The following is a 24412-nucleotide window of genomic DNA, read 5'->3' on the forward strand; positions in this document are numbered from 1 at the left end:
AAGAATTTAAGTTCTATGTCTGTCTTTGTTAAGCACAGACTATAAGCTAGTTGGATGGGACCCTACCCTGAAATTAACATTTCCACCATGGCTGAGGCTAATTTTGCTCTGTCCTAGGCTGATCCTGAACTCAGGATTCTATGTGCCTTTGTAAGCATAAACAAGAAAACTTGGCCGGGTGCATGTCCTGTGACCACAGCTCCCTAACCTTCTCCACCATGTCCTGTGGTCACGGCTCCCTAACCTTCTTCACCTCCTTCCTCAGTAATTGTCTAACAAGTGGGCTCACGGCACAGCTGCTTTTGTTCCTTTAGAGTCATGAAGCCCCTCATATAATTTATAGTGTATCCTCATTTTTTTACATATTGAGAAATTATATATTTTCAAACTCATGTATTTAGAGCTCTTTCCCATATCTTCAGGGCTGTCCTGAAAGTCCCAGAGTTTACAGTTTTGCTGAGACAGCCACATTCCCAACTCCTGGCTGTTTCTAATTATCATGGAGTCATTAACTTTAACTGGGAGGACATTCCTTGGAGGAATGTGAAATGTGTACATTATTATACAAACAAGCCTTATGCCCACAGCACCCATCTTGGAGGTTCACACCAGGGAACATGTCCCAGGGGCATGTCATTCTGTCTGTACCAAGGCCAGGCAGGACTGGGCTCAGCAGGGCAGCTATTGCTTGGCCATTCCCTCAGTCTCTGCTCCATCCTGTCCCTGCCTTTCTGTTGAGAGCCATTTGTGCTGCACCCAAACATGGCGCCGGCTTCCCGCCAATGACTCAGCAAACAGAGCTATTGCCCCACCCAAGAGACATAGTGCACGTGTGCCACAGACGTCACAGCCCGCTCTCGGGGCATGCTAATGAGTTACTGGAGGGCGCACCAATCAGGTAGCGACACGAGTCTCCGAGGCATATATAAGCAGTGCATTTTACTTCCATGGGGTCCCCTGCTCAGAGTATTGTACAATAAAGGTTGTTCGCAGAAGAATCCTGTTGTTGCACGCCTATTCCTGCCGGCGGGAAGTGGGGCCGTTGGTGCCGCACCCAAACACCTTTCTCGTAGACAGGATGCATTTGGTTAGAAAGTTTTTACAATAGGTTGGTGTCCCTATCGCTCCACTGGGGTTCTTGCCTGGCTACAGGATGTGGCCTGTTGAAGTTCCATATCCCCAATGCTGTGAGGTCCTCAGAGCTGAAGTCGCCCCATTGATTCATGGGAGCCTCCCCTACCCCAGGTTTCTGGCATGTTCTCGAGATACCCCACCACCCCCAGTTGCACTCATTTCACTCACTCATGGCCACCTGGCTCTCTCCTGTTCCCCTCCCCACACTTGGTCCTGAATTACCACCCCTTCCTCTCCCCATCCCCTCTCTCACACAGATCTCTTCCTCTATTTACCTCCTATGACTATTTTGTTCCCCCTTCTAAGTGAGATTCTCATTTTAACCTTCCTTCTTGTTTAGCTTCATTGTGTCTGTGGAGTGCAACCTGGGTATCCTGTATTTTACAGGTAATATATCTACTTATAAGTGAGTACATACCATGCATGTCCTTTTAGGTCTGGGTTACCTCACTCAGGATGATATTCTCAAATTCCATCCATTTGCCTGCAAAATTTGTTATTTTTAATAACTGAATAGTATTTTATTGTGCAGATGTACCACAAATCTTGTTCCATTTGAAGGGCATCTGGGTTGTTTCCAGTTTCCGGCTATTATGAATAAAGCTAGGAACATGGTTGAGCATGTGTCCCTGTGGTATAGTGGGGCATCTTTTGGGTATATGCCCAAAAGTATTATAGCTGGGTCTTGAGGTAGAACTATTTCATGTTTTCTAAGAAACTGCCAAATTGATTTTCAACACTGTTGTACAAGTTTGCATTCTCACCAGCAGTGGAGCAGTGTTACTCTTGCTCCCCAGCCTTACTAGCTTATGTACTATTGTTAGGTTCTGAAAATTGATGAAGGAAGACCACAGACTCAGAGAGTATGCAAAAACAAAGAGCGTTTAAACAACCAGCATGTACGGGTCACCATTCTTTGAAATGGCGACCCCAGATAAAGGCACTCAGGCCTTCTTATGGGGAACCATGGAAACTCTCTAGAAGGATTGGGTAATCTAAAATTTCATTGGTGGGTGCTAGGGGGGTCACAGGTAATCAATGGTTTACAATTCTATGTCATAAGCATTCAATCATGTGATGGAATAAGACTGCCCAGAGCAGACGGCTTGTTCTGAGATTAGATATTTTCCTGTTTTTGTGATTATCCCTTGGCTGTGAGGTTTTATATTCTTGTTCTGGATTTTATGGTCTGTTCTTAGAGCTCCTGTCTGGTACTTATGGTTGATTCCTGAATCTGGTCCCTTACAGCCTCTTTTGAACTCAGGCCTGGTTCTTAAGTGGAGACAAATGGGCTTGAACTATCCTTTCACTATCTCCTGAGCTTTTTATCTCAGCCATTCTGCCACTGTGAGGTAGAATCTCAGAGTGGTTTTCAATTGCATTTCCCTGATGACTTTGAACATTTATTTTAAGTGTTTCTAGGCCATTTGAGAGTCTGCAGTTGTGCATTCTCTGTTCAGGTCTTTACACCATTTTTTAAATTGGGTTATTTAAGTTGTTGGTGTCTAACTTCTTAAATTTTTAATGAAATGGATGATTTTCTAGACAGATAACACCAAAGTTAAATCAAGGTCAGGTAAACAAGAAATTATTTTTTAAAGATGTTTTTTATTTCATTTATATGTATGTGGATGTATATGGGACTGGAGTTAGAAATGTTTATGAGCTATTTGACATGAACTTGACCACTAAGCCATCTCTCTCTCTCTCTCTCTCTCTCTCTCTCTCTCTCTCTCTCTCTCTCTCTGTGTGTGTGTGTGTGTGTGTGTGTGTGTGTGTGTGTGTCTTAAACTTGTTTTATTATCTAAATTGTAATCTACTTTGGAGAAAGTATTATAGACTGTTGAAGAGTATGTATTCCATAGATTAAAATACTCTGCAAAATGTAATTTAAATCCATTTATTTTGCAGTGCAATTGAACTTCAACTTTTATGGGGGGGGGGGCTGTCCGTTAATGAGAATGAGATTGTTTTTCTCTTTGAGGCAGGGTCTCTCTCTGTAGCACTGGCTGTCCTTGGAAGTCCTTATGTAGACCAGGCTGACCTCAACTCAACAGAGATCCACCTGCTTCAGTCTCCCACATGATGGCAGAAGTGCTCCCGGGAGCTGTTCCCTCCCAAAGCATGTAGCACCTCACTCAGCTCGAGTGAGCTTTGGAAAATAAGTGTCCATTGTTGTTATCTCTTCATGTCTAGTTGTGCTTTGTGAAATTGGATGCATCAGCATTTGATGCCTACATATTTATAATCATGATAGATTCTTAATGGGCTATCTCTTCATTAATATGACACGAGTGTCCTTATTTCTGTGGATAGATTTGACCAAAGTCTGCTTTTTCAGGTATAAGTATAGCTCTTCTAGCTTGTTTTTGAATTCTACTTACTTGGAATATAATTTTCCATTTTTTTCTCTTTCAGTCTTTGCCAGTAGGTGAGTTTCTGATAGAGAGCAAATAGTTGGATCTTGCTTGGTCAATTCAGCTGACCTATGTTCCAAGTTAATACTTTAAATTTACTGTTATTAAGAGATATATGCCAACCTTTCTCATCTTTAAACATTTGCTGGTTTACAGAGCTAATTGTGTTTGGTTTCTTCCTATTTTCCTTTTTGCTGTTTATTCTTTTAATGAGGCTTGTTCTTTCCTGGGCCTGTATATTTGTGTATGTTTCTTCTTCAGTCGTATGTAGTGTTTCTTTAAGTGTATTCATCAGTGTAGCGTAGTGGTTATGATTTGCCTTAATTTATACTTCTGAGAAGTCTTTATTTCTGCTTCAATTTTAAAGGGTAACTGCCCTGGATACTGTTGTCTGGGTTAGCGCTGGTTTTTGTTTCAAAGCTTGAAATACATCAGTCTATCTCTCTTGGTCTTCCAGGGTTCTTTTGTGAAGTCCTGTTATTTCAATGGGTTTCCCTTTTTAAGTAACACCACATTTCTTTCTTTTGGAATTTTATGATGCATAAAGTGTTTATCTAGCTCTATTTGGGATTCTCTCTGCCTCATGTGGCATGTCCATGACTTTTTCTAGATTTGAGAAGTTTTTTCTAAAACTTTTATGAATGAATTTTCAGTCACTTTAGTCTGTTCTTTTTAGGTCCTTCTGTACACTAGATTGGTTGGCTTGGTCTCTTAATAGTGCACCACAGGTATTGAATGTTATTTTCATGATTTCTAGATTTTGTTTTTTGTTGTCCTAACAAATGTTTTGTTTGAATATAGATTTCCCTACTAGTCACCAACTCCCAATAGCTTTTCTCACACCTGGGCTAGTCTGTTGCTGATACTTTCTAGTAAGAGTTTCTATTTGACTGAGTTTTTTATTTTTAATATGTTTTTGGCTGATTTTTTTTTATTCAATGTACTGGCTGGTTTTGTGTCAACTTGACACAAGCTGGAGTTATCACAGAGAAAGGAGCCTCCCTTGAGGAAATGCCTCCATGAGATCCAGCTAAGGCATTTTCTCAACTAGTGATCAAGGGGGGAGGGCCCAGCCCATTGTGGGTGGTGCCATCCCTGGGCTGGTAGACCTGGGTTCTATAAGAAAGCAAGGCTGAGCAAGCCAGGGGAAGCAAGCCAGTAAGTGACATCCCTCCATGGCCTCTGCATCAGCTCCTGCTTCCTGACCTGCTTGGGTTCCAGTCCTGACTTCCTTTGGTGATGTACAGCGATATGGAAATGTAAGCTGAATAAACACTTTCCTTCCCTTCTTGGTCATGATGTTTTGTGCAGGAATAGAAACCCTGACTTAAGACATTCAAGTTACTGAATTTCTAGTCCAAGTTGTTGAATTTTTTGTACAGGTATCATATTGACATATTCACTCATCTCTTATTTGAACCTTCTTATTAATCTCTCTCTTTTCTCTGTGAGAGTGTGTATTTGTGTGTGTCTCTGTCTTGGAAGCACATGAATATGAGAATGTGAGCCTGTATACAGAAACTGAGAACAAGATGTCAAATGTCTTTGTCTATCACTCTTTGCCTTACTTTTGAGCCAGGAACTCCCAAGTGTGTTTCTGTTTCCAATCCTGATATGTGCAGCATGCTTGGCTTTTTATGTGGGTGCCAAGGCTCCAACTCAGGTCCTCATGCTTACAGAACAAGAGCTCTTACTCACAATGCCATTTTAGTAGCCCCTCGTCGATCATTTTTTAAATCAGACTTTAAAAATATTCCTTCTGACTTTTTAACCATTTCAGTATCTTTAGGTTCAGTTATTCAAGCATTGCAAACTTTTCGAGAAGTCACGCTGCTTTGTGTTTTCATGTTTCTGATTCAGGTTATCTATCTGTTGAGATGGCAGTTCCTTTTTAGTGATCTCTTAGTAAGCAGCCTTCTCTTAAGGACTCCACTCACAGAGGACAAGAACTATGATAATAGCATTAACACCAAAATAGACAATGTATTAAATACATTTAAAGGGGCTGGAGAGGTGTGGCCTAGTGATTCAGAGCATTTATGCTGCTCTTCCAGAAGAGTTTGGCCCCCAGCATTATATCAGGCAGCTCACAGCCACAGGTCTGCTTCCAGGGGACCCAGTGCCTCTGACCTCCGCATACCTACACTCACATGTACGTGATCATGCACATGCACATAATTTAAAGTAAATAGGCTTTAAAATACAGTTAAAAATTATAGGCCTGCTGCGACTAGATGTCCAAGGGTGGGATAGTACCCAAGGAGGGGTTTCCCAGAGGAGAAGGAGAGGGGTAAAAGTGGAAGAGGGCTTTGTAAAGGGACGAAGACTAGGAAGAGAAGAGGGAGGAGGGTCTGTGATTAGAATGTAAAGTGAAAAAAAAATTATTGTAAAGAAAGGAAAAATTAAAGTCATTTATTACTATATCTTAAGTGAAAATAGAAAAGAAAATGGTAAAATTAATGTGTAATAAAAGTATGAATTTAGAGCCCAGATGTCCTTCAGAAGATGAATGAATACAAAAATTGTGGTACATTCACACAATGGAATACTACTCAGCTCTCAGAAACAATGACTTAACCAAATTCTTAAGAAAATGGCTGCATCTAGAGAATATCATCCTGAGTGAGATAACCCAGTCACAAAAGAACAGACATAATATGCAGTCACTGGTAATCAGATACTAACCCCAGAAAGCTCTGAACACCCCAGAAACAACTCACAGACTGTGTGAAGCTCAACAACAACAACAAAAGAATATATTTTAATTAAAATATCACATCCCCCTTTCCTCCCTACAGCCCCTCCTAGTCTCTCTCCTATCCCCTCAAATTAATAGCCTCTTTTCCTATATTATTGTTACATGTATACATATGTGTATGTATATGTACCCACAAATACTTAATTACAACCTTAAAAATGTATTCGAAAAAAAATAAATTTAAAAAAGTTTTTTTAAAGTATGAATTTAAGACTTAGTAGAGGTAAATTAACAATGAATGAAGTAAAGAAGGGGTTTTCTCTTTAGAAAAAAGAATTAAAAAGATGTAATGAAAAAGAGATAGGATGTGAGAGGAACAAACAGCAGCATTAAAAATATTTCAGATTACAAAATATAGAAAAAATTAAAACCAAGAGGAATAGAAACAAAAAGATAAAAATAAAATTAAAATACTAAAATATCAGAACAAGAAAAATATAAAGACATGAAATATCATAACGAGTAAAATTAAGGAAGGTAAGATAAAGAATGACTAAAATAATAAATGAAGAGTTAGACGCTTCTTTCTGTGTGCTCTGGTTCTAGGCTGGGAGGGGAGGTGGCAGTGAAGCAGGCCAGTGCTGCCGATAGGGTTAGCTCCCCGTAACGTTCACTGTGTGAGCCTGTGGACTTCTGTGAAGTGTGGTGCATTTGTTTATCTCTGCCCTGTCGCTGTCAGAATTCTTCTGATCACTTGTTTACTTAGTATCTCAACAGCACTGTATGCTGTGTGTCTATCCTGCTATGATTTGTTGAGCTTCTCTGGCATGTAGACTTGGTTTTGATTAACCGGTGTAGAGGATTCCAGTCATTGCTTCCACCTGGTAGGATTCTTACTCTGTGGAGCTGACATGCATGTCCATGCTGCACAGGTCTCCTGACAGTGTTCAGCTCCTCCTGTTTTTCTTTATTTCCCTCTGCTGGTTATCTGTTTGCTGACAATCGAACCTCCTTAATTAAATCTTTAATTCCAATTGTTGCTTTTTCCAAATCTCTGGCTTTTATTTACTTTTTTAAAAATCAATTCTAATCACCATATGTACGGATCTATACGGTTTTTACATGGAGTTTCCTTTAGTTCTTTGAGCATGTTTGTATTAGTTGACTCGAAGTGTTTGTGTAGTAAGTCTAATGTCTAGGCTTCCTCAGGAATAATTACAGGTGACTATTTTTCTCTCTTGTATTTGGACAGTATTTTATTTTATGGTTTATTTGCATGTATTGTGATTTTTGGTTAGAAAAATAATTCTGTAGTTTTCAATTTTTACATTTTTTTCAAATTTTACATCATTAAATGTGATATATAACATAATTTGCTTGCTGATATTAAACTGATTCCATAAAGCTTCTAACATTTCCAGAGCTACAGTGATCTAGGAAGGAGGGATGAAAGTCAGGAATCCAGCAAGTTAAACCACCAGAAAGGTCACTATTCTGAACGGAGATCTATGGGGGTTTTTTGTTTGTTTGTTTGTTTGTTTGTTTGTTTGTTTTAATTGCTCATTTACAAGGCCTTAGTTAAATTTAAAAGTTCCAAAAATTTTCAGTGGTCTTTTATCCATTGTTCCAGAAGAATATTTCAATTTCTGTAACCATTTTGATCTCAGTACTTTTAACCATTGTGATTATTACCCTGCTGTTTGATATGTGTCCATTTATTGTCAGACATGAAAGTCCACTCTTTGACTTCATTGAGAGCTGCTTGCGAAATAAACATGAAATGGTTATTTATGAAGCTGCTTCTGCCATTATTCATCTTCCCAACTGCACTGCAAGGGAGCTGGCACCTGCAGTCTCAGGTCAGTTGTGTTTGTTAGCTGACCTTTGTTTATTCTCTTACTGTCTTTCAATCAGGGGCTTGCAGAGTAGCTGTTAAGAGTGGCATTTAGGCCAAGAATGCTCAGTGAATAAAAACGCTTGCTAATGATTTCAGCTTTCTTTAATGTTTAGAAAACACATTTGCTTTCATAACTAGCACTATTTCTCTTAGTTAAATGCAAATATTAATTGGAATATTAATTTTTAGAGGGGAAAAAAGTAAACCTTTCTATTAAAGCTTTTATAGCTGAACAAAAAAGTAGTGACTAATTTCCTGATGCACAGAATGAACATGATTATTACTATAATATTCATCTCTCTGCTGAACAGTATCCACAGTGATTTTTGTCTGTTTGTTTCTCTTTTTCCAGTTCTTCAACTTTTCTGTAGCTCTCCTAAACCAGCCTTGAGATATGCAGCTGTGAGGACCCTGAACAAGGTAGGTACCCCTTTGATAAACTATAATTAAATATATATAGACATATATATTTAATTCAGAAACATGAAATACGAAGCATTTGGCTTTCTCTTCAAGTTTCGAATGTAATTTATGGGCCTCTCCTCTGTAGCATCTCGTTTGTACTTGTGGCCTTAATCACAGCTATTTATACTGTTAGTCCATGGAGGACCATTTACTTCTGACTTCTAGTGCCTTATGTTCAGGTGTTAGACTGTTCAGTATGAGGCCATTCACAGGTGTCCATCTAAAGTAATTAAAACTAACTAAGCTGGCACCTTCAGTCTAGCATTCCAGTCATCTTGCCTGTGCTTAGAGCACTGTGGTTATCAGGAACCATACAAGCCAGTGCGGAGACTGAGCGGTCTTACCAATTCCTCGTCGCTGATCTTGAAACCAATTGTGTCTTAAAATTCATGTGTTTGCGATGCTGAGTTTTATATAGTAACTCCAGTGGGCCTGAAGCAGTGCCCAACCACTAAAATACACAGAAGGATTTCTACACCAAACATCTAACTCTTTGCTGCATGGATAAAGACTTTTTCATTAGTCTGGGTCATCTTTTCCTGTTGAATGAGTTTTACTGACAATAATTTGCAGAGTATTTTCACATTTTCAGAATTTTGGGTCAGCCCAATGTGAGATAGAGAGACGGAACAACATAGATATAGAATAACAGACAGGAGTTTATTTAATTGCAGAGTTGATTTTAAAATGACAGAAAGTCTTTGTTGATCAACATTTATCATAACTTTTTTCTTAAAGTCTCTGATGTCTAGTAGAATAGATCGCTGTGGACTTATAAACTGTAACGTGATGGCACCTGCAGTAAAAGAGACAGTGCTGTTATAAAGGTATATGGGTGTGGACATCTACCCGACCCGACATAATGAGTACCTTTGACCTCTATTGCTCCCTTCCCATTGGCACATACCTTAATTAAAGCTTAGGTTCTGGCCTTTATCAACAACGTGTTTTTGTTTTGTTTTGTTTTGTTTTGTTTATTTTTTTTTCTTGCTAATTTCTACAAGGTGGCAATGAAGCACCCCTCTGCTGTTACTGCCTGCAATCTGGACTTAGAAAACTTAATCACGGACTCAAACAGAAGCATTGCTACCCTGGCCATTACAACATTGTTGAAAACAGGAAGTGAGAGCAGTGTGGACAGACTTATGAAGCAGATATCTTCTTTTGTGTCTGAAATCTCAGATGAGTTCAAGGTAAGAAATTAAACAGGCTTTTGCTTGGTCTATAGCTTGCCTCAACAGTGTCTTTTAAGAAGTTCTTAATTTTTATGAAGTCTACACTCGCATTCTTTTCCTTCCTAGGCATTGCTGTATTCTACATAAATAACTTTTTTCTCTCTAAGTCATAAAGGTTGTATTTTATTTTAAATATTTAGCTTATACATGTTGGTTTGTAACTATTTGATTAATGTTTGTGTGAGTTATTCCAACAGAATTAGTTGAAAAGATTTCTTTTCTTGTTGGAAATGGAGAGCTTCCTGTTTTGAATCCAAAGACCTTTCCATTCTTTTATCTTGCCTTATTAAAACGGCTAGCATGTATCAGGGTGCTGGAAATGACCAGAGGACAGTGGAAGGCGGCCGTGTCACTCTAACCTCAGCCAGGTAGCATGTTTGCTCTCTACTCAACATGCTCCAGACTGAAAGGGAAACAAAAGTAGACATTTCAAAACATTGGGGGGGGATTATAAAAATTGCTTTGCATCTGTTTGTAAAAAATAAACTGGAATAGTAAGGAAAATATATTGGTAAGGATAATGTTTTAGAATGGAAGTTGTCAAATCTTTCTAAAGCACCATAGAATAAATACTTTATGATCTGGGCTGCTGAAATGATCTGTTTGCAGAGTCTTGATTCTCATTCTTTACAGTTCTTTAAAACTTTAAAACCATCATGGCTGTCAACTCCTATAAAAATAGGATGTAAGTGTGGAATGGTGCTATGTGCCTGTGTTCCTAGTGTGTGGAAGGCTGGTGCAGAAACACTATGAGTTATGGCCAGCCTGATCTACATACAAGTTCCAGAACATCCTGAGTGAATAGCAATATTCTTACCTCAAAACACAATCCCATTCTTTAATACCTTCTGAAGGAAACTTCTGTATACATGCATGGTTTGGGGAAGGAAATAAAGACATGAAATAGATACTGTTGAGTAGCTTGATGAATCAAGGATACACCCTAAAGTCTGATTATATCAAATGCCCCATCACCAAACACTTAGCAATGTAAATTTGTTATTGGTGTTTCAGTGCAACTGGGAGTGTCCACATATTAAAATCCCAGTATATTAAAGAGAGGATCAACATAAAAAGCAGAAAAGGAGATTGAGTCAGTGACTACATAGGGTTGGTTGTTGTCTCAGTCCGGTTCAATGAAATGGTTCAGTGAGGCTGTTAATGCTTGGGTGGGGGATGAGCCCGTTGTTCTCATAGTGTGGTTCTTCTGCCTGAGAATCATTTCATAATTTAGTGACCTCACTTTGAGGTTTTTCTGTTTCTTCAATCCAAGATGACTACAGATTTAGGACATGACTGGAAACCTTTAAGTTCCTTTTTGGAGATGTGGAATGGGACTTATAAAGTTGGTACTAAGATGCCTCAATTACTGTTACCTTTGTATCTTCAGCCTTAAAGGGGATGAGAACAGTTAGGTATCACAAGTGTTTTTACTTCTTAGGTAGATTAACATGTCTCTGTTCAAATCAAGCAGGTAGCTGAACCAAAATTAAAGGAGACAGATATAAAATAAGGCAGATTCCAGGCTTTTATCTTGTTCCCTTGTAGGCCCAAGTCAATTATTTGGGGTGGAAGCAGCTTTTAACTTCTAAGTGCCTGTTACAGATCTGTGTAACTATAATTATACGTGAGACTTGTTGTTCTTTTAATAAACAACTAAAAATTACTACGATTCACACTGCTTTTTGTGTTTTCACAGGGGCAGGGTCATTTGGGGTTGAAAGATGACTGACATAGGTCACACTGAATTAGCAGCACAACTGAGACCCAAACTCTTATTTTTTAATTTAATTTTATATGTATTTATTTTGGTTTTTTGAATCAAGGTTTTTCTGTGTAGCCCTGGCTATCCTGGGTCTCCCTTTGTAGACCAGAAAGGCCTCAAATTCAGAGATCCTCCTGTCTCTGCCCCCATAGTGCTGGGATTAAAGGTGTGTACCAAGACACCTGGCTTGCATTTTCTAATTTAAAACACACTTCCCCAGTTTATGGTTCTGTGTCTTCATCTGCCACCAAACATTTAATGTCATTTTAATGGGTCTGTTTAAAATCTTTCTGTTTCCCTGTCTTGTTGACTTTTTCTGACATCTGTGATATTTCGTTGAATATGATAAAACATTATTAGGATATCCATCTTAACTGCCTCCCTCACACCATAGACAGAAATAAGTTTTGTCTGGATTGAAGATTTGATTGTACAAAGCAAAAGAATAGATAGTTTCAAAGAAAACACATGAGGACATCTTTATGACCCCAGTGTAACACAGACACGCATAGATTTAACTACACATGCATACTTTACCATTCTTGTTAAGTGCGAGCTAGGTTGTCATTACCTCAGTTCTGCTTCTACAAAGAGATTCAAAGAAGGCTTTTTGTTGCTTGTTTTTGTTTTTTGTTTTTTGTTTTGGCTTGAAGGGGCAAGCCAGTTCCCTTAACATGATTTGTCCTTCCTGAGAGTGATTTCTTGATGGAGCAATTATGAATGTCTGTGTGTATCTATATGCACACACACACACTCTCTCTCTCTCTCTCTCTCTCTCTCTCTCTCTCACACACACACACACACACACACTTAAATATTAAACATAAAGTAAATTTGACAGACTAGAAGTAGTAAACAACTTATATTTTATCTTCCATATCCTGAATCCCAGCTTTATGTGTACTCAGCACAAAGCAACCATTCCAGACCCCATCCCATGCAGTAGTGTCAAGCATTGCTGCTGGAGAGTGTACAGGCAGAGGTCATATTCACACTGAAAATGGGGAAATGTAGGAAACCCTCGGAACAGCAGATACATTAAGTTCAGGAGCTGGGGATGTTAGCTTCCTTGTCTTGGCACTAGACTTTTGTTAGCTTCCATCTCCCCTTTCCTTCATCTGTTTTATTAGTTTATATTAGCAAATACATATGTATACATTTCATACATTGTGTACAGAATCATTTTCACACCTGTGCCCTCTTTGCCTCCCTCACTTCCTGCTAACTGACTTCCTATCCCCAACTGTCCTTCTTTCCACTTTCATTTCAAGCATGTGTATATGTGTGGAGGGATGATTTGATTCCCAGTGAGTTTCTTTAAGGTTATTTACAGGAACATGAGCATCTTCAGTAGTGGCTACACTACTGAAGAAAATTTCTCATCTTCCCCTGTCAGAAATTGTGAATAAATCTTAAGAGATGGCCAAAACCCCATAAGCCTCTCTGCTTTTCATGACAAGGTAGTGATGGGCCCAATCTTGTGCAGATGACAGCTACTATGAATTCAAGAGAGCAGCAGCCCGAACAAGCCTAGAAGTCAGCATTCCACACCACACCCTCCTGTCCTGACATTTTTTTTCTCTCTTCTTCCACAGTGTCCCCTGTGGTGAAGGGTGTGTGTGTGTGTGTGTGTGTGTGTGTGTGTGTGTGTGTGTGTGCGCGCACACACACGCTTGCTTGCACACATGCACATGTGCACACATGCCTTTAAGGGGACTGTATATTCAATAGCCATTTATTCCCAGGACTTTGACCAGTTATGAATTGTCTGTAGTCCCTGCCAGTCATTACATTAAGAAGCTTCTCTGAGCACAGCCAACAGCAGCACTGCTGTACAGACATTGATAGCAGTGTTATCCCCACAGCACACTTGGACTTGCCACTGCTGCACCAGTGGCTCATCACTGATGGGCCAGTTAACACTGCCTGTCCTTCATCTTTTAAAGGTCCATTCTTGACACATAGTTTCCTCTTAGCCTCATTCTTCCTCAAGGCCCCAAACTGGTGGATCTAAAAAGAAAGTGCAGGTGGCACCCTAAGAAGTAGTTTCGGATCAGCTTTGAAGAAAACAGATGAAGATGGCTTCTAAAAAGAACATCCCTGCTCAGCCCATGGATTTCCTGCATATGGTCTTACTGAATCCTGTGGCTAATGAAAGCTCTTTCTATACTCACTGTGCCCCAGAACATAGAAACTTGAGATGAAAGGGTCAACTTGGTTCTCTTCAGAGTCAGTCTTAAATAGATCTGCTTTCCTTCACCAAAAGAAACATTTAATATGACAAAACTAAAACCATAAATAAAATATAAACCTAAAAATTGCTTTTGTTAAAAAAGTATTGATCCCTCTCTTGAACCCACAAAATAACTACAGAAGGACGAAAGCCAGGCATTCGAAGTGTGGTATCTTCAGCAATAGACTCTTACCTTGACGTTTCAGGAAGAAGTCTAGGGCAACAGCGCTGACCTATATTGTGCTGGAAGTTTCTTAGACACTCCCTACCTTGATGAAGATGGAGACAAAAACTAGCATACATTGAGTGGGATATACGTACAGTCATTTTGAAAAACTGACATTCCCAATAGAAGTGCATGTACAAGATTTATTTTAAATGTCAGAACAAGCAGTTAATTTTGGAGGAATCTGTATGGTTATGAAATTGACTGTAGAGAGCCTACCTGCCAGGCGGAACGGCGGCTCATAGAGGCTGAGCAACTGGTGAGTGGGAGACCAAGACTGCAGGGGAGCAGAGAGATCTCTTCAGAGTGCACACGGAAAGTGCACACCGTAACTTGCCCTGCCCCGCCTTGCCCGATCCAGCCATTGGGAACAGAAAATTAGAACTTCTGTTTCCACCCGGAGGCGACTTCTGGACGCAGAGCGGAGCCTGGCCTACCTGCCACCCGGATCGGCGACTCATAGAGGCTGAGCAACTGGTGGGTGGGAGACCTGGGCTGCAGGGGAGCAGAAAGATCTCTGTGGAGTACACAAGGAAAGTGCACCCCCCTACCTTGCCCTGCCCTGCCATGCCTGATCCAGCAAACAGAAACAGAACTTGGAACTTCTGCTCACACCCGACGACTCTGAGGCATAAAACAGGGCTCAACATCTGACACCTCAACCAGTGGAGAACCAGGGACACAGACCAGATACAAGGGAAAGGTAAGAATATATCACTGACAACAAAATGGCAAGAGGAAAGAGAAAGAGTATATCCCAAGGGAACCAAGACAATCTAGCAACACCAGAGCCCAGCTCTCCCATAACAGCAAACATCGGAACTCCAAACACTCCAGAAAAAGAAGACACAGACCTGAAATCATGCCTCAAGACGCTGATAGAGTTACTTAAACAAGAAAGGGAGGAAAAGCAAAAAGATTCAGAAGCTTTTAAAGAAGAAACAAGAAAAACACTCAAAGAACTCAAAGAACAAGAGGAAAACAGAACCAAAGAAATAAAGGAATGGAAGAGGAAAATTAAAACAGAGATTGACACAATAAAGAAAACACTAAAAGAGATAACCCTAGAGTCAGAACACCAAAAAAAGAAATCAGGAGTCACAGAAGCAAGCATTTCCAATAGATTACAAGAGATCGAAGAGAGAATCTCTGGGGCAGAAGACAACATTGCAAACATAGACAAAACAGCCAGAGAAAATGCAAAAAACAAAAAGCTCCTAACCCAAAATGTCCAGGAAATCCAAGACACAATGAGAAGACCGAACCTAAGGATAATAGGAATAGAAGAGGGAGAAGAGTATCAACTAAGGGGCACAGTAAATATCTTCAACAAAATCATAGAAGAAAACTTCCCTACCCTCAAGAATGAGATGACCACGAGCATAAAAGAAGCCTTCAGAACTCCAAATAGGTTGGACCAGAAAAGAAATACCTCCCGACACATAATAGTAAAAACATCAAGCGCCCAAAGTAAAGAAAGAATACTAAAAGCAGTAAGGGAAAAAGGTCAGGTAACATATAAAGGCAGACCAATCAGACTCACACCCGATTTCTCAACAGAGACTATGAAAGCTAGAAGAGTCTGGACAGACATCATGCACTCCTTAAGAGAGCACAAGTGCCAGCCCAAGCTGCTATACCCAGCAAAACTATCAATCACCATCGATGGAGAGACGAAGATATTTCAAGACAAATCAAAATTCACACAATATCTGACCACAAACCCAGCACTACAACGAATTATAGGTGGAAAACCCAATACAATGAGGGAAAATACAGCCTAGTAAGAACAAGAAAACTCCTAAACAAGAAAACTAAAAGAAGAAAAAAACACAGACACAACTAAACCCAAAAAAGCAATAATGGCAGGAAACAGAAACAACTATTCCTTGATATCTATTAACATAAATGGTCTCAACTCCCTAATAAAGAGACATAGACTATCAGACTGGATACATAAACAAAATCCAGCCTTTTGCTGCATACAGGAAACTCATCTCAGAGACAAAGACAGACACTATCTCAGAGTAAAAGGGTGGGAAAAAAACTTCCAAGCAAACAGCTCCAAGAAGCAAGCTGGAGTGGCTATTCTAATATCGAATAAAGTAAATTTCCAACCAAAAGTTATCAAAAAAGATAAGGAAGGACACTTTTTACTCATTACCGGGGAAATCTGTCAGGAGGAACTCTCAATCCTTAACATATATGCTCCAAATAAAAAATCACCCACATTCATAAAAGAAACCCTACTAAAGCTCAAAAAATACATTTCACCCCACACAATAATAGTGGGAGACTTTAATACCCCACTCTCACCAATGGACAGATCAGGGAAACAGAAACTGAACAAGGACACTGCAAAACTAGCAGAGACTTTGAACCAACTAGAATTAATAGATATATACAGAACATACTATCCCAAAGTAAAAGAATACACCTTCTTCTCACCACCCCATGGCACCTTCTCGAAAATTGACCACATAATTGGACACAGAACGAGCCTCCATCGATATAAGAAGATTGAAATACTCCCATGCATCCTCTCAGATCACCATGGTCTAAGGCTGGTCTTTAATAACAACAAAGACAACAAAAAGCGCATATACACATGGAAAACTAAACTGCAATTCGTTAAACGATAGCAGGGTCAAAGAAGAAATAAAGAAAGAAATCAAGGATTTTCTAGAATTCAATGACAACGAAAACACAATATACCCAAACCTATGGGATGCAATGAAAGCAGTACTGAGAGGAAAACTCATAGCTCTGAGTGCTTCCAAAAAGAAACTGGAGAAAGTATACACCAGATACTTGCCAGCACAGCTGAAAGCTCTAGAACAAAAGGAAGTAGATACACCGAAGAGGAGTAGATGGCAAGAAATAATCAAACTTAGGGCAGAAATAGATCAAATAGAAACAAAAAGAACCATTCAAATTATCAACAAAACCAAGAGCTGGTTCTTTGAGAAAATCAACAAGATTGATAAACCCCTAGCCAGACTAACTAGAGGGCAAAGAGAGAGTATCCAAATTAACAAAATCAGAAAGGAAAGTGGGGACATAACAACTGAAACTGAGGAAATTCAAGAAATCATCAGATCCTACTACAAAAACTTATACTCCACAAAATTGGAAAATCTGGAGGAAATGGATGAATTCCTAGACAGATACAAGGTCCCAAAGTTAAACCAAGACCAAGTAAACCATCTAAATAACCCTATAACACCTAAAGAAATAGAAGAAGTCATCAAAAGCCTCCCAACCAAAAAAAGCCCAGGTCCAGACGGGTTTAGTACAGAATTTTATCAGACTTTTATTGAGGATATAACACCAATACTCGCCAAACTATTCCAAAAGATAGAATCAGATGGAATATTACCCAACTCATTTTTTGAGGCTACAATAACCCTCGTACCTAAACCACACAAAGACCCTACAAGGAAAGAGAACTTCAGACCAATCTCACTTATGAACATTGATGCAAAAATACTCAACAAAATCCTTGCAAACCGAATCCAAGAACACATCAAAACGATCATTCATCATGACCAAGTAGGCTTCATCCCTGGGATGCAGGGATGGTTTAACATAAGGAAATCCATCAACGTAATACACCATATAAACAAACTCAAAGACCAAAATCACATGGTCATATCACTAGACGCTGAGAAAGCATTCGACAAAATCCAACACCCCTTCATGTTAAAAGTCGTGGAAAGAACAGGAATCCAAGGCCCATACTTAAACATAATAAAAGCAATATACAGCAAACCAACAGCCAACATCAAACTTAATGGCGAGAAACTTGAAGCAATCCCACTAAAATCAGGGACTCGACAAGACTGCCCACTCTCCCCCTACCTATTCAACATAGTACTGGAAGTCCTGGCTGGAGTAATTAGTCAGCAAAAGGAGATCAAGGGGATACAAATCGGAAAGGAAGAGGTAAAAACATCACTGTTTGCCGATGACATGATAGTGTACTTGAGTGACCCCAAAAATTCCACCAGAGAACTCCTACAGCTGATAAACAAGTTCAGCAAAGTGGCTGGATACAAAATTAACTCAAACAAATCAGTAGCCTTCCTGTACTCAAAGGACAAACATGTGGAGAAAGAAATTAGGGAAAACGTACCCTTCACAATCGTTACAAAAACTATGAAATACCTTGGTGTGACTCTAACTAAGCAAGTGAAGGACCTGTATGACAAGAACTTCAAACCTCTAAAGAAAGAAATTGAGGAGGATCTCAGAAAATGGAAAGATCTCCCATGCTCATGGATTGGAAAAATCAACATCTTAAACATGGCCATCCTACCAAAAGCAATCTACAGATTCAATGCAATCCCCATCAAAATTCCAACCCAGTTCTTCATGGAATTGGAAAGATCAATGTGCAATTTCATATGGAATAACAAAAGACCTAGAATAGCGAAATCCATCCTCAACAACAAAAAAACATCTGCGGGAATCACTATCCCTGACCTCAAGCTATATTACAAGGCAATTGTGCTGAAAACTGCATGGTACTGGTACAGAAATAAGCACGTGGATCAATGGAATAGAATAGAAGATCCAGAAATGAGTCCTCACGTATATGGTCACCTGATTTTTGACAAAGGAGCAGTAAACATTCAATGGAAAAAGGACAGCCTATTCAACAAATGGTGCTGGTCCAACTGGCACTCAGCATGCAAAAGAATGAAAATACACCCGTTCTTATCTCCTTGTACAAAGCTCAAGTGTAAGTGGATCAAAGATCTCCACATTAAACCAGATACACTGAAACTATTAGATAAGAAAATAGGGAAAACCTTAGAACACATAGGTACAGGAGAAAATTTCCTAAACAAAACAACAATGGCTCAAGCTCTAAGGTCAAAGATTAACAAATGGGACTTAATGAGATTGCAAACTTTTTGTAAGGCTAAAGACATTGTCAAGAAAACAAAACGGCAACCAACAGAATGGGAAAAGATCTTTACCAACACCATATCAGATAAAGGCCTAATATCCAAGGTGTACAAGGAACTCAAAAAGCTAGACACCAGAGAATCAAATAACCCTATTAAAAAATGGGGTACAGAGCTAAACAAAACGTTTTCAGTTGAGGAACACCTAATGGCCGAGAAACACCTGAGGAAGTGCTCGACATCCTTAGCCATCAGGGAAATGGAAATCAAAACAACCCTGAGATTCCACCTCACACCTGTCAGATTGGCCAAGATTTAAAACTCAGATGACAGCAGATGCTGGCGAGGCTGGGGAGAAAGAGGAACACTTCTCCACTGTTGGTGGGGTTGCAAGCTAATACAACCACTCTGGAAATCTGTCTGGCGATACCTCAGAAAATTCGATATAGTACTACCTGAAGACCCAGCTATTCCACTTCTGGGCATATACCCCAGAGACACTTTAATACACAACAAAGATATATGCACCACAATGTTCATAGCGGCTCTATTTATAATAGCCAGAAGCTGCAAGGAAGGAACCCAGATGTCCTTCAGAAGATGAATGGATACAAAAATTGTGGTACATTTACACAATGGAATACTACTCAGCCACCAGAAACAATGACTTAACCAAATTCTTAAGAAAATGGCTGCATCTAGAGAATATCATCCTGAGTGAGATAACCCAGTCACAAAAGAACAGACATAATATGCAGTCACTGATAGTGGGATGCCAACCCCAGAGGCTTGTACTCCCCCAGAAACAACTCACAGACTGTATGAAGTCCAAGAAATAAAGAAAACAAAAAAATACACATATATTTACAAAACAAGAAGACTTTGACTATTTCCATGTTGCGTTTTGTTTTGCATGTACTCTATGCTTATTGTAACTATTCGGTTTTCAATGCATACTGTCAAGCCCTTGAAAAAAATCAAGTACTGACTAAAAAAATATATTCACATGGTTTTATGTAAAAATTATTTCAATGTCTGAAAAAACAGTACTGACAAAAATGTATAATTTTAAGCAAAAAATGTTTAAAATCTGTACATTTATCTTTGTTTTGTAAAATAAAGTCGTTTAAAAAAAATGACATATCCAAAAAAAAAAAAAAAGAAAGAAATTGACTGTAAATGCCTAGGTTTGATTCTAGGACTTCTTAGATATGTGAGTGGCTGCCCCAGTTTTTTTGAGTATACCAAAGAGAGGATAATAATTCTAATCCCATAGAGTTGTTGTGAAGTATAAATAAAATTTGAAAAGCTAAGAGTACTCTAGTGTTAACTATTGCTGGTTTCTCCGTGAATCCTGAGAACTAGAATGTTCCATATTGAATGGTTGAATATTGTGTATATTATTTGAATTATTTTATTTTAGTGCAATTGCCAGAAATCTTTTATAGTACAAATAGATGAGTTTGTTTCAGTTTGCTTTAAATTTTACTATTGCCCCTCTCATTTTAATTATTTTGTTATTTCATTTTTGCTACGTAGAATACTATACTATTCAGGACCCAGGCCTGGTGAGACTGCACTGTGAGTAACCAGGGGGCAGAGAGGTCTGGGCCGAGCGCGATCTCCACCCCATTGGTTGAGGGGAGCAGGAACTCTGCCATAGGCACTCGGTTTCCACCCGGAAGGCCCTTGCGTGCTGAACAAACGCTCTGGCCATTGGCCACCTGGAACTTCAGAGATCCAGGGATGCAGGCCTAGTGAGACTGCACTGCTAGTAGCCAGGGCACAGAGAGGGCTAGGCCTGATGTGCAGAAAGCGCCCCCCCACATTGGTCCAGGGGAGCAGGAACTCTGCTGTAGGGACTCTGTTTCCACCCAGAAGGCCCTTGCGTTCAGACCAAACGCTCAGGCCATTTGCCACCTAAAACAGTGGAGATCCAGGGACACAGGCCAGGTACACGGGAGAGAATGGAACCAATCACTGACAACAAGAACACATATAATCACAGAAACAAGAAGGCAAGAGGAAAGCGAAAGAACTTACCCAATGGAAACCAAGACAACCTGGCAACATGAGAACCCAGCTCTCCCATCACAGCAAACAGAGGAATGCCAAGCACTCCAGAAAAAGAAGACTCAGACCTGAAATCATACCTCAGATGATGATGGAGATCTTTAAAGAAGAACGGGAGGAAAAGCATAAAGAAATAGAAGTTTTAAAAGAGGAAACACAAAAAACACTCAAAGAAATCAAAGAACTACAGGAAAACAGAACTAAAGACGTGAAGGAATGCAAGAAGGAATTTAAAATGGAAATGGAAACAATAAAGAAAACACTAAAAGAGACAACCCTGGAGGTAGAAAACCTAAAAAAGAAATCAGGAGTCACAGATGCAAGCATCTCCAACAGACTACAAGAGATGGAAGAAAGAATCTCAGAGGCTGAAGACAACATTGAAAACATAGACAAAACAGTCAGAGAAGATGCAAAAGCCAAAAAGCTCCTAACCCAAAATGTCCAGGAGATCCAGGACACAATGAGAAGACCAAACCTAAGGATAATAGGAATAGAAGAGGGCGAAGAATATCAACTAAGAGCCACAGTAAATATCTTCAGGAAAATATTAGAAGAAAACATCCCTACCCTTAAGAATGAGATGATCATGACCATAAAAGAAGCCTACAGAACTCCAAATAGAGTGGACCAGAAAAGAAATTCTTCCCGACACATAATAGTCAAAACGCCAAGTGCCCAAAGCAAAGGAAGAATACTAAAAGCAGTAAGGGAAAAAGGTCATGTAACATATAAAGGCAGACCAATCAGAATCACACCCGACTTCTTAACAGAGACTATGAAAGCTAGAAGATCCTGGACAGACATCATGCAGACCATAAGAGAATACAGGTGTCAACCCATGCTGCTATACCCAGCAAAACTCTCAATCACCATAGATGGAGAGACCAAGATATTCCAGGACAAAACTAAATTTACACAGTATCTGACCACAAACACAGTACTACAACGAATTATAGGTGGAAAACCCAATACAAGGAATGAAACTACATCTTAGTAAAAACAAGAAAATACCTAAGCAAGAAAACGAAAAGAAGAAATACACACAGGCACGATTCTACCTCTAAAAGCAAAAATAGCAGAAAACAGCAACCACAATAACTTAATATCTGTTAACAGAAATGGACTCAATTCCCCAATTAAAAGACATAGGCTATAAGACTGGATACATAAACAGAATCTAGCATTTTGCTGCATATAGGAAACTCATCTCAGAGACAAAGACAGACACTATCTAAGAGTAAAAGGTTGGGAAAAAACCTTCCAAGCAAACGGCCCCAAGAAACAAGTTGGAGTAGCCATTCTAATATCGAATAAAGTAGATTTTCAAACAAAACTTATCAAAATAGATAAGGAAAGACACTTTATACTCATTACAGGGAAAATTTGCCATGAGGAACTCTTAATCCTTAACATATATGCTCCAAATACAAGAGCACCCATATTCATAAAAGAAACCCTACTAAAGCTCAAAAAATACATTGCACCCCACACAATAATAGTAGGAGACCACAACATCCCACTCTCAACAATGAACAGTTCATGGACACAGAAACTGAACAAGGATGCAGTGAAACTAGCAGAGCTTATGAACCAGTTGGAATTAATAGACATCTACAGAACATTTCATCCTAAAAAAAAAAAAAATTACACCTTCTTCTCAGCACCGCAGACTACCTTCTTCAAAATTGACCATATAGTCGGTCACAAAACAAGCCTCAATAGATATAAGAAGATTGAAATACTTCCAAGCATCCTATCAGATCACCATGGTCTAAAGCTGGTCTTTAATAACAACAAAGACAAGAAAAAGCCCACATACACATGGAAACTGAGCAATGCTCTATTAAACAATAGCATGGTCAAAGAAGAAAGAAAGAAAGAAATTAAGGATGTTTTAGATTTAATGAAAATGAAAACACAACATACCCAAACCTATGGGATGCAATGAAAGCAGCACTGAGAGGAAAACTCATAGCTCTTACTGCTTCCAAAAAGAAACTAGAGAGAGCATACACTAGCAACTTGACAGCACAGTTGAAAGCTCTACAACAAAAGGAAGCAGATACATCCAAGAGGAGTAGACTGCAAGAAATAATCAAGCTCAGAGCAGAAATTGACCAAACAGAAACAAAAAGAACCATAAAAAGAATCAACAAAACCAAGAGCTGGTTCTTTGAGAAAATTAACACGATAGATAAACCCTTAGCTAGACTAACTAGAGGGCAAAGAGAGAGCATCCAAATTAACAAAATCAGAAAGGAAAGTGAAGACATAACAAGTGACACTGAAACTGAAGAAATTCAAGAAATCATCAGATCCAACTACAAAAGCCAATACTCAACAAAACTGGAAAATCTGGAGGAAATGGATGAATTCCTAGATAGATACCAGATACTAAAGTTAAACCAGGACCAGGTAAACAATCTAAATGATCCCATAACACACAAAGAAATAGAAGCAGTCATCAAAAGCCTCCCACCAAAAAAAAAAAAAAAGCCCAGGTTCAGATGGGTTCAAAGCAGAATTCTTTTTGTTTTTAATTGAACAACTTTATTTTAAAAAACAAAGATAGATGTACAAATTTAAGCATTTTTGCATAAAAGTATATGAATACATTTTTGTCAGTACTTGGTTTTTTTTAAAGGTTTGATAGTGTGCATTAAGTTTGTACAAGTTACAATGAGCATAAAGTACATGTAAAACAAGATGTAACCTGAAATTAGTCAAAGTTTTCTAAAATGTAAAGATTAAGCATAATAGTTCTTCATTTTCTTTCTTTTTTTTTTTTTCTTGAACTTCATATAGTCTGTGAGATGTTTCTGGGGTGTTCAACGGTTTCTGGGGTTAGTATCCAATTATCAATGACTGCATATTATGTCTGTTCTTTTGTGACTGGGTTATCTCACTCAGGATGATATTCTCTAGATGCATCCATTTTATTAAGAATTAAATAAAGTCATTGTTTCTGATAGCTGAGTAGTACTCCATTGTGTATACCACAATTTTTGTATCCATTCATCTACTGAAGGACATCTGGGTTCTTTCCAGCTAATGGCTTTTATAAATAGGGCTGCTATGAACATTGTGGTGCATGTGTCCAAAAATTCCACCAGAAAATTCCTACAGCTGATAAATAACTTTAACAAAGTGGCTAGATATAAAATTAACTCATATCAGTAGCCTTCCTCTACTCAAAGGACAAATATGCTGAGAAAAAAAGTAGGGAAAAGATACCCTTGACAATAGTCACAAACAATATGAAATACTCTGGTGTGACTCTAACTGAGAAAGTGAAGGAACTGTATGATAAGATCTTCAAATCCTTGAAGAAGGAAATTGAAGAAGATCTCAGA

The 24412-nt window shown here is 39.0% G+C and overlaps 1 protein-coding gene across 1 annotated transcript in view; it reads left to right on the forward strand.

Moving 5' to 3' along the window:
* The window catches only part of COPG2 (COPI coat complex subunit gamma 2), a 140205-nt gene that overhangs the window by 72105 nt on the left and 43688 nt on the right, over positions 1–24412 (forward strand). The window contains exons 10-12 of the mRNA XM_080932516.1: positions 7975–8108; positions 8499–8566; positions 9616–9804. Coding sequence (XP_080788642.1) covers positions 7975–8108; positions 8499–8566; positions 9616–9804 — 391 coding nt within the window. The remainder of the gene's footprint in view (positions 1–7974; positions 8109–8498; positions 8567–9615; positions 9805–24412) is intronic.

This window comes from Micromys minutus (assembly GCF_963924665.1).
Source record: "Micromys minutus genome assembly, chromosome: 18".
Taxonomy (NCBI): domain Eukaryota; kingdom Metazoa; phylum Chordata; class Mammalia; order Rodentia; family Muridae; genus Micromys; species Micromys minutus.